Here is a 12,011-nt window from a genome sequence, read left to right on the forward strand (position 1 = left end):
AATAATAATAATAATAATAATAATAATAATAATAATAATAATAATTAATACGACTTTTGTTGTTGTTGTTGTTGTTATTCTTCCTACCATCCTTATGTCTTCTCTTGTAAACCAAAATGTACAAGAGAATCAGCACTATAACTCCAGAAGAAAACGCCTAACGAGAAATGCACGTGTTAAACGTTCTTCATTACAAACAACTAATCGACTCACCTCCACATCATCCTGCAACATCTTTATTTGTTCAGGAGACAACTCAAACACAACCTTCTCCGTCGTTATATTATTATTATTAGTATCATTATTATTATTAGTATCATTATTGTTAGGATAATCCATAGCAACAGTATTGTTATTATCACTGCCATTATCCTCCGCTTTTATTGTATACAATTCACTCTGAGAGACTTTTTCCTCTCTCTTCTTTGATCGTACTATTGGGATCTCTGGAGCAGCCATAGAATACTCATTATCCTCTTCTTGTTTTTGTTCTTCTTCTTCTTCTTTCACAGAAGCCACTTCTCTGACACTCATGGCTTCAGTCTTTACAGTATCCTCCTTCACTTCTTGTGTGGGAATTAACACTCTTTCAACACCTGTGTTATCCAATGCGGGATCAATCATGTTATTCTTTTTCTCATTATTCTTCTCAAGCTCTTTTTCCTTTTCTTCTTCTTTTTCCTTCTCTTCTTCTTTTTCCTTCTCTTCTTCTTGTTGTTGTGGTTGTTGTGGTTTTATCGGTTCTGTGCTTTTCTCCTCCACCAGTGCCGCATCTAAGTTTACCACTTCACCCAATCCACGTCTCCGCGGGGGTTTACGTTTACCCGTTGCTGCTGTTGCTGCTGTTGAGGACAGGCGTAGGCGTTGGATCTTCTGAGTGTTTTTGTTATTATGATGATCATTTTCTTCTTGGGCAACTGTGGGTAATTCTCTGTTCACAGCAGGACTTTCATCAGGTGCTCGCAGTGTGGATGGAAAAGAGACCGCCTCGAATGTCTCATCCCATTCATCCTTGACGGATTTCGTTTGTGGTCTCACCAGTTTCGTCTCCATAATGGGATGTGGAATTTCTCTAGATGCATGTGTTTGTTGATCTACATATTCTGTTTCCTTCTCTTCCTTTTCCTCTTTTTCTTTGTATTGATAAACAGGTGGATCCATTATCATTGTTGTTTGTTTACTTTTACCACTCTGCGAGTGTGGTGGTGGGGGAGGGGCAACAGTAGAGATAATTTGTTTTTGTAATCGTGAGAAGGCACTAAAGAGGGAATCTGAGGAGTCTAATAGTGTACGGTATCCACTACTTCCATCATCTGTTCGCTGGTGAGTTTCTTCACTTTGCAGAAGTGGGGCAAAGACTTCTTTAATAGATAGAGAAGGTGCTGCTGGTGAAATATCTTCTCTTTTCACTTCTTCTTCTTCTTTTTTCTCTTCTTTTACTTCCTCTACTATAGTAGACTTGAGAGCTTTTCTTGTTGTTATGTTTGTAGTACTAGTACTAGTACTAGTAGTAGTAGTGAATGTCTGTTCCTTCTCTGCTGCTGCGGCCAATTGACGTTCCTGCCATTGCAGAAATGCATTCGTGCGTGAACGTTTATTTCCTATACATTTCCCTTTCTCACCACCCACCATTGTGTGTTCATCATCATTTTCTTCTTCTTGTTCTTTTTCTTCTTTTTCTTGTTCGGCTGCCCATAGTGCCTCTTCTGAACGCCAAGCCTCTTCTTCTAATCTTTCCTCACATCGCCGTTGGGCTTCTAATTCTTCTCTCGCAAACATTTCATACATTTCATCCCGCTGTAAATCTTCCTCCGTGATGTATTGTTCTCGCAAGTGCTCTTCTGCCTCTAATAAAGCCAATTGCTGTTGATGCATATCGATAAATACACTACGTTGAGCCCAATAAAGAGCCTCTACAGCTGTGCGGGATTCTCGTTCCTGTAGTAATAGATAATGTATACGTTTACGAATAGCCTCTAATGCGTCTTGAAGTAAGAGACGAGCCCCATTCTTGCAGGCTTCACGTATATCTACATATAAAGTATACACAAAGGTGGCTATTATATCATGTTGTTCATATACATATCGAACAAATACACGTCTTCGCTGCTCTTCACGAAGGGCTAAATATAATGTTCCCAGCGCTATCGTAAATTCATTATTCATATTATTATTACTATTGCTGAAGAATTCATTATATTTTGCCCATAAACGTTGTTGAAGATGTTGTCGCACATAAGCCTCTTCTCGTACAAGTAACATAATACTTGTAGAGAAAGGACAGATTCTTTCTTCCGCATGTAAAGAAGAAGAAGAAGAATAGGAAATATCATCATCTTTTCTTCCTAAGCTCCCCTCTGTTTGTGTATGATGAGAGAAAGATTTTCTTAAACTATTTAATAACACTGTATTAATTTCTCGTTGTTGCATTGTTTCCCGTACACGTTCAAAGACTCGTTGGGTTTGATAATGTATTTCACTCTCCACATAGGCCCCATCCACAACATCTTTTACCTTTGGAAGTTCTAAACGATCCGATAAAATACAAGCAATCAATTTCTTTTCTTGTCGATGTAATTTCATCCACTCCGCATTAGCGGCTCTTTGTGTATAGTGAAGCATCTCTTGACGAACTTCCAATGGAAACCGTCTCTCTCCTCGCATTCCAATCACGACGCCTGTATCTCTTTCATTCATCTGTGTAAGAGCAGCGGCCTCATCTAAAATAAGAAAAAGTAAGGCATGTGCATAAAGTGGTGCGGTCTTTTCAAAGGCAGAAAAGATAAGACTCATACTTTCTATAATATCATTTAAATAGATCTTACTACCACGCCATAATACTCGCTTGGTAGAAGTAGTACTGATATCATCATTATTATAATAATTATGATGATGATCATCATCACTTCCTCTAGTACCAATATTCATAGTGGTATCTGTAGAAGTCTTATTCACACCTTCTTCTAATTCTTCTTCTTTTTCTTCTTCTTCTGGTAGTATATTATTTAGTTGTTGCAATAAGTGTGGTTGAAGACTTCGACGAATGAGTTCTGTGGCCACAACAAACCGAGCAGACTCATTTGAGAGTATCTGCAAAGCCAGAAAATACATTTCTGCTGGAGAGAATGTAAATATTACTTCTTCTTCCTCTATTATCATTGGACCAAACCCACCTCTCACTTGACTAGAATACTCTAATAAGGCATTAGACCAGGCTCGAAAGGCTGTAAACAACAAAGAAAGACATTGAACTTCAAGACTATCATCTGCGTATAGTAATAGTAATTGTTTAACTTCATGTATGATCGTACGCCAGACCTTTTCAAGACTCTCACTCTCATCTAAAGGAGGATCTAACAATTGCACAATTCCTGTTGATCCTCCTCTAGTTGTTATTATTGTTATTGATGTTGTTGTTGATATTGTTGTGGATGTAGTTATTGGAGTTGCTGCGGCAATCGCTACAAGTGCACTTCCAACTGTTTCTCGTTTATCACCAACCGCTGCGAGAATTCGTGGAAGAGTTGATATGAAAACAGGCCGTAAGAAATCCATTAATAATAATGGAGTTTCACGACTATTTCCCTGTGGAATAATATTACTATAAGATTGAAGTGATGTATATAATTGTCGAAGGAGATTAGGATTAAATGCTGCGGACTCATCGCCTTCAAGTACAAGATTCCACATCTGAAGAATAAAGTTCTTCGCATTAAAAATATTTTTATCCTTATTATCATAATTTACATGATGAGTGTCAATGATGGTGGATGTGAGAGCATGTGATAATAGAGATAGTGTAGGAGAAGCCAATAAGTAATGAAAAGCTCTACAAGAAGCCTTATTATTACTATTACTATTACTATTACTATTATTACTTCTCTGATTATTATTATGATTACCATCACTGACGGAGGATACATCTGTATGGGAGTCATGAGAAGTCTCTCTTGTTTTTTCTGTAAAAGAGAGTGACATTAATGGTATCTTTGCCTCGCAGAGTATATTCAATACTTCTGCTGAGCGATTGACTGTATCTGCAGCGAGCCAACAGAGTACATGTACGGCCTTCATAATATTATTATTATTATTATTATTATTAAGATGGACGTTATTATCATTATCATAATCGGTATTAGACTTTTCACCAACACTAGCAATATAAAAGAGTAAATAGATGAACGGTAAACCACCGTATATAGTATGAAGAGGCCAACCTTCTAAAAAGCCAAAATTCCACTTATATAATAATTCTGGTAGTTCATACGGGATATCTTCTTTCTTTGGAAAAAGTCTACATATTGTAGATTCCACAAGTTGATAAATTTCTACTGCAGTCATTATACTAGTATTATTAGTAATGTTAATAGTCTCCTCACATGCAGCTGACACTTCCAAGAACAATCGAAGTAAAATGATAGAAGCATTCATACGTATTTCATTCCCTTTCCATCCCACAAGTGAAAGAATACCTCGCATGTTTACACCTCCTCGCACAAGTGCCGCAACGGCATGTTGATACTTCCCAGCATCTTGATATCTACATAACTGCTGCAAAATAGACTCAAAGGTAATTTCCTCCTTTTTCTTTTCTGTGTAATCTACAGTCATTTCCTCCCATGCATGGACAACATCTTCTAATACCAATGTCTCTCCATTTCTCTCTAATGATGAATGATTAACCCATGCAAAGAGGGCAATGGCAAGAGATGACCAGGCTTTACTGTGTGAAAGTAATACACACATACCGCGTCTTTCATTAGGCGTTAAGAGTGGAATAAATGAATTTCCATCACGCATGGAATCTTCTCGTGTTTGTGGGAGTTGTGTATATACATTCACAGCCCCAAGCATGTATAAAACAACATAGCGAAGGAGTCTGTTATCACACTGTGTGGTCCAATCGAGTTCAATTAAAAAGGCTAAAAGAAAACGACGTAGGGAGTTGGCTAGTAATAGTATATCATTATCATCATTAACATAAGTAGTAATAATATTATTATTGTTATTATTCTGTGTTTCTAATACTTCTGTGGATTCTGTTAAATAATCAAGGAACCGCATGGTGGTAGAAGTGTGTTTAGTCATAGCAACATGACGCCAGACTTCATATATCACCGTTTCCGCAGCAGCCCAATCTTCCAGGAAATCATATATAGGAATATCACTAATAATATTAGTATTAGTATTAGTAATAGTATTATTAGTAATAGTAGGATTAACAGTAAGAAGAGATTGTTGGGAATTTTCATCAAATGTATTATTATTTTCTTTCGCTGCCACTGCACGCGCTAGGCATACAGCCAACATCATTTCCTCTTCTTCACTATTACTATTATTACCATTCTCATCATCTACAGAGGTGTCAACATTACTATCTATAGTATCATGCACAGGGTTCCTATTTCCAGTTATGGTTGGTCGAACATACATTAAGTGTGCAACCCGCAATAATTTAGATGGAACATAAGAATCCAAAGTTGTTGTTTTTTGTCTTATTTTTCCTGTTATTCCTGCTGTTTTTGGTGTCGCTGTTGGTGATATTCTTGGAGTTGTTCTTGTTGATGTTCTTGGAGTTGTTCTTGTTGTTCTTGTTGGGATTGTATTCATTCCTCCCATCTCAACAGTGAAGGTTAATCTAGTTTTCTTTAGCAAAGCATTTACACTCACAAAACAACGAACCGCCCCTTCTTCTCCCATACGAACAGGAAATGTTGATATCATTGAGGTTGGCAGTACATGATACCAGGAAGTAGTCTCTTCCTCTGCAATTTCTCTTCTTTTTACTACACACATTCCATTCTTATTATGACTACAACTCCTATTCATTAACAATGGACGTTCATTACTATTCTCTCCCTCTGTGAAGAGAACTGTACTTGTAGCGGCTTGACCAATTGGTAATGGAATGGTATTTAACCAACAGAGAGAATGTGGAAGTGGAAAACGACCATGACGACTTTTCTCTGTTGGAAGAATAGTAGTAATATAAAGACCCTGCGGTAATAATAATTCCTGTTCACGTCTTTGTTTACTATTATTATTACTACTACTATTATTATTATCAATTAAATTATTACCATCTATACTCGTTAAACCATCATCCAGGAAATCCACTACAAAGCGAAGTACCATGGCTAATCCTGTATGCCGCATCCAACTACTATTACTATGAACACTATTACTATGCGTATAGAGATGACTATTACTTCTCCCTCTAATACCAGTCATTCCAACAGGATTTGTATGCTTCACAGAATGCATACCTCCATGTATATGAGGACCCGCATCTTGTGATGCACTGTTTACGAATGACACTTCCTTCTCTTCTCCACATAAACACTCCACTGGTTTTCCCAACATACACATCTGTACTGTTTGTGTATCCTCTGCAAGACTCCATAGTGTTTCCTCAGGACTATCCATTTCCTCTATCATCATCTCTTGTGGACTATTACTACCAGCACTACACCCTGCCGTCTTTCCACCACTCACAAACCCCAATCGATAGACTTGACTCTCCACATCAAAACCACCACACACAACAGTAAAGTAATCATTATTACATCGTGGCACTAACGCGATCACTACACCACGTCGTATGGACTTCTCTGCAGGTATCGTCACTGGGTATTGTAGAAAACACCATGTGCATTGATTTGGTTTTACTATCGTATCTGTAGATTTATTATTATTATTATTATTATTATTATTATTATTATTACTATTACTAGTAGTAGGGATCCATGAGGATCCACGTGTAATGATATCATGAACATAACGTTGAAATGGTACGGCACGATCAACGAAAAGATGCATAAGTTCCCATTCCGCAGTTGCAATACGTGTACTCCCAATACTACACCGCACAACTGCGAGAATAAAAGTATATAATGATTCTTTTTCATTTTCTTTTCTCGCTGCTGATGAGAATGATGTGAAGGATGAGGCTGTAGTGGCTATTTTTTCTTTTACATGCGATAATCCTAATGAGAGTCCACTTTTGTTTGCCAATGATACCAAACGATCTTTGGATGTTGCGTTTTTTCCTTTACACTCTTTCCTTGATGCAACCACTAATATATCCACCACACTTACATTCTTATTATTCTTATTATTATTATTATTATTATTATTATTATTTTTACATAACTCTGATGATAAGGGAGGAGAAGGAATGCGTGTAATAAGAAGAAGTTGCTTATCCATATCCCCCTTTTCCTCCATAAATACATGTTGAATAGATTCTATATCTTTTAATGGTCGTATTACTTGTTGTTGTCGTTCCCATCCAAATTCATGAATGTAAACAAAACGATCCAATTCCTTTTCCTCAGATGAAGAAAGGAAAAAGAATTGCCGTGTAGAAATAAAAACAAGACCACTTGTTCCTTTTATAACAGAAACATCCGGTGAATTGTGTAATTCAAATACGGCACTATGTAATTCTTCTTTTGGTGTTGTTGTTGTTGGGATTTCATTCCCTGTCTCTATTCCTCCTTTTCCTTCTGTTTCTGCGGATTTAAATAGTGTTATCTTTAATGCATATAATGTACTCTTATCATCACTCGTCTCTGCTGTGATAGCTGCGGGAGCGGCAAGAAGAAGAACGAGAAGAGTTTCTCTTCTCTTTGGATCTGTGTAGGACCACGAGAGCCGCACTTCACGGAAATGACTTCCCGCTGCGGGAACAGCCGTAATGTCTGTATCATACCATTGATGATACAATAGAGCCATAGACTGCCATACACAAATATCAGAAGAGGAAGAATAAATAATAGTAGTAATAGTATAGTAAATATTATTATTGTTATTATTATGATGATGATAATGATGATGATGCGTCCGTTCGTGTTTTTTTTTTATTCTTTTTCTTTGGTATTCCTTTCCTCTTTCTTGGTAATATAGATAAGTGCAAAGAAAAGAGAAGGAGAGAAGAATAACAATAAGAATAATAATAAGAATAAATAATAGCAATGAAAACAAAAAAAGGGGAAAACCTCTTCTTATTATTCACACATATATATATATTTCTTTATTTATTTATACTTACATTTAATCAAAAATATTCAATTATCGTTGTAAATGAAATGAGGAAAATTGTAATCAACATAATAACGACAACACCCATCACCACTACCCCACCTTTTCAAGGGGTCATTACTCTCCATTTTTTTCTTTTTACCCTAAAAAGATGTACAAACCCATCTTTTGTAACAACAATATATATTATATTATATATATATATATATATATATATATATATATATCCCACCAAACCTACATTCCCTTCCTTCTTTATTTCTTTTTTCTCTTCTCTTCTCTTCTCATGATTTCTTTTTCTTTTTTCATCATCCTCATCCTCATCATAATAATAATAAATAAAATAAATAAATAAATAAATAAATAAATAATAATATTTACGTTAAAAGAATTCTCTCCAGAATACCACGTGCGATCGCGTAGAGCGGAGGAACGCCCTCTGCTGCTGACATTGGGGCCGACAAACTCTGATCGCCCCCGCCCCCCCGCGAGGCGGACTCCAAACACGCCAGCGGCAAATCACTGGTGTAATAGGCAAAGCGAGTAATGAGATTTGGATTCGCAATGCCCTGCCGGTACATATCCTCAATCACACGGGCAAAGTAAGATCCCTCCATCTCCGCCCCCACACATCCCCATATGTTTTTATAAAATTGCAGCATACGAACATTCTGCAGCATAGTTCCTGCAATCGTGACGACTCTTCCTTCGTGAACTTCCACAGATGGACCGGCGAGTTCACGTAATCGCGCGGCAGTGAAATCTTGATTACGACAACGCCGTAATTCATCCTGAGCATCTTCCATGATAAGACTGGATTTCGACATGACTAACTCCCGCGGTAATTGAATATCGCCTCTTCTACCAGTGAGTCCACCGGCTTTTCCCATCACACTTACACTACGAATACGGGAACCAAATACACTAAAGATGGCTTGACAAATTCCTTCTGCCTGAGCTCCAAAGGCGAAATCCATATTAATAATGAAATGTCGATTTAAACGATAACAGGCAGAATCATCACAGTTTTGACTTCTATCACCAGGACCACGACGTGGAAGACAAACTCTTCGCCAAACCGTAGAACTCTGTTCAATACCATCACCTACCGATCTTCTCATTGAATCCTGTAAAACGGAATCTTTCAGAGATTCCTGTAAAACGGTATCAATCTTTTTAAAGTTTAAGGCATGTACAGGAATGACATCTACTTGAAGTCCAGTCATTGCCGTATCTGTCAATACTGTAATCCCACTCTCATCCAATGCACGTACATATTCTTCCTTTAACTCTTGTCGTTCTGTTGCCAAGAGAGAAGCGGTAGAGGCATATAAGGCATCTTCAATAGTATGCCATTCATCAATATTCCCTAATCGTTTATCATTTCTCGCATATTCCTCCACAACATGTCGATTCTTACGATGAAAACCGGATAAGAGATTCTTAATACAATGTGTATTACTACTTACAATATCAATACAAAGATCATGCGGTGGAGGTAAATTACGATCTAATCCCATTTTCTGCATTATACATGCCCGTAAATTTAATGCCCATTCATGAAATGGACTTGTTTGAAATTTACGGGAAACACTGGGATCCACACGTACATTAAATTCCTCACGATGCATCATAACTTCATAAATCTTACCAAGTGTATCACTATGCCAAATACCTAATAAACCAGATTGTTCATTCTTATCTAATGGCATTGTAGATAATATTTTTTCCACACGATTTAATTCTTCTTCTTTGGATAGTTTACACCCATTTACTTCCTCTATTTCACGATTTCGTAAATAATCATCCAATACATCAATCGCTGGTGGATGTACCATTCCCTGTACACGACTACGCAATTTATTACTTTCAATAATATGAACACACAACATAGAAAGAAAATCCAAAAGATCTGTAAACCCATCTCGCAACAATACAAGAGCTTTCCCTTCCATTCCAAGATGCCAAGTACAACGACGACGTTCTTTTGTACGAATATATGTTACTTCCGTACGTTTAAAATCTCTTGAGGTTCGATGAACATCTGCCCGTTTCGCCTCCTCTCGCATTCGAGTGGCCACAAAAGGTGGAAGAGCCAAAACGAGATCAAAACAAAATGTTGTGGTGACATTTTCTGGTAATCGCTTCAATGCATATCCCCAAGCGGCGGTATCAATTTCACCACTAAATAATTTTGTGTGAATCACATTATTAATCTTTGTATATCGATTTAGAATAGTCCAGAGTGGTAAATATTCATTCATATCAGGTGTAGGGGCAAATACATATCGACAGAATTCACGTACAGGAATAAATATATCTTCCTGTGCGATACTGTGACCGACACTTTGAGCAAGACAAACATTTCCTCTTAAGAGTTCCTTCACTTGTGGAAGTGGTAAAAGGGCCACTACGGTAACTTCACTCTCATTTCCAGCCACATAATGTAAAGCTGAACTTTCCTCAAACACACAGGCATCAAATCCAAACAACATACCTGGTTTTAATTTCCCACAGTGAGTCATGCATAAATCTTCATCTTGGTCTGGAGGAGGCGATGGTGTTTGCCAACGAGAATCAAAATTAGGAGTCGATCGTCTCGGTACAAAAGGTCCAAATCCTCCAGAGGATGGAATAGATGAAAAAGATTGACTTGTTAATAACGAGCGTTTATTTAAATGATGAGAATAGAGAGAATGACGACGTCGTAGATGATGATGTCTATGTAAGGAATCTTTATCTGGGGCAAACACATCCACTTCACCCCAAATCACAACATACACATGCATAGTTTGAGATCCTGCTGGTAATATTACTTCACCTTTTATGTATTCACGTCTTAAGGCAAGTCGTACCACTTCACATAATTCTTCTGTTCGTAGTAAATGTAAATGTTCAGTGTTTTGTAATAAAGAAAGAAGTTCCTTTGCACTGTGTACAGGAATACCTTTAGCAATCATAGTATCTAATACCACATTATGAGGAGGTTCTAATTTTTGTTGACCATCGTAAATCATACAAGAAGTGAGTTCATCCACAGAGTCTTCTTCATGCCAATAGTGTTTAGGCACAGCACGTTTGGCTCGTTCATCTATTGTGTGTAAAACCTTTTCAATTACACGAGCAAATCTTTCTCTGGGAGTTAACACCATTGTTTCATTAGATAGAGAGGTTGCGGCTGAAGAAATAGTTCTCTCACGTCTATTACTTTCTTTTGGCACTAAACTTTCCTTTCCATTTACAGGAGGTTCAGGCGCTGGGGATACCTCAAGAGAGGCACCATTTGGTATTTCTGACATTCTCCTTAATATCAAATTACTGAGAGAAGAGAAAGAAAAAAAAAAACCAATCGTCTTGTCTCTGTTTCTTTTCTTTTTTTTTCTTTTTTTTTTTCTTTTCTTTGTTGCAGTTATGTATTTTCTTTTGTGCCAAATAACAGTATATATATATATATATATATAACTTGTTAAATGGGAGTTTTCAATATCAGAAACCAGACCAATCTGGGAGTTTCCACCTTGAACTATTATATTATATCCGTCCGTACAGTTTAGTGTACAGAGACAGACGCAAAGAAATCAAAAAAGAAAAAGAAAAAGAGAAGAAAAGAAAAGAGAGATAATAATATAAAGAGAGAGTTTTTTTCTTCCTTTTCTTTTCTCTACAGTAACCCAAGAACCATATTTCTTCTCTTTCCCCAAAAAACAAAGATTGTTCTTATTGATGATATTGCTACTTTAATGCAAACCCTTTCATGACCCACACATAAAGGATAAACTGTTAAGAGAGAAAAAGCGAGAGGATAAAAAAATGAAATAAAAAAAAGAAGTGGAAATCAATAAATCCCAGTCAAATACAAAAAAAATGTAATGCCTTGTGTCTTTTTTTTTATTATTTTATTTATTTTTGTTCTCTTCGTACAGTTGAAATATCTCAATACTGGTAAAGTAATATATATATATATATAT

At 36.8% G+C, this 12,011-nt stretch overlaps 2 protein-coding genes across 2 annotated transcripts; both read right to left on the bottom strand.

Annotated features, from left to right (window-relative positions):
* Positions 1 to 135: 135 nt before the first annotated feature.
* TM35_000182330 (uncharacterized protein) lies at positions 136 to 7,737 on the bottom strand (the record flags this gene model as incomplete). The annotated part of the gene is made up of 1 exon (XM_029026546.1): positions 136 to 7,737. One exon carries the CDS (start codon positions 7,735 to 7,737, stop codon positions 136 to 138), a length of 7,602 nt encoding a protein of 2,533 aa, XP_028882242.1.
* A 683-nt stretch (positions 7,738 to 8,420) lies between these two features.
* Positions 8,421 to 11,342, bottom strand: TM35_000182340 (cyclic nucleotide-binding protein; the record flags this gene model as incomplete). The annotated part of the gene is made up of 1 exon (XM_029026547.1): positions 8,421 to 11,342. One exon carries the CDS (start codon positions 11,340 to 11,342, stop codon positions 8,421 to 8,423), a length of 2,922 nt encoding a protein of 973 aa, XP_028882243.1.
* Positions 11,343 to 12,011: the final 669 nt, after the last annotated feature.

Source organism: Trypanosoma theileri, assembly GCF_002087225.1.
Source record: "Trypanosoma theileri isolate Edinburgh chromosome Unknown TM35_Tth_18_V1, whole genome shotgun sequence".
Taxonomy (NCBI): Eukaryota; Euglenozoa; class Kinetoplastea; order Trypanosomatida; family Trypanosomatidae; genus Trypanosoma; species Trypanosoma theileri.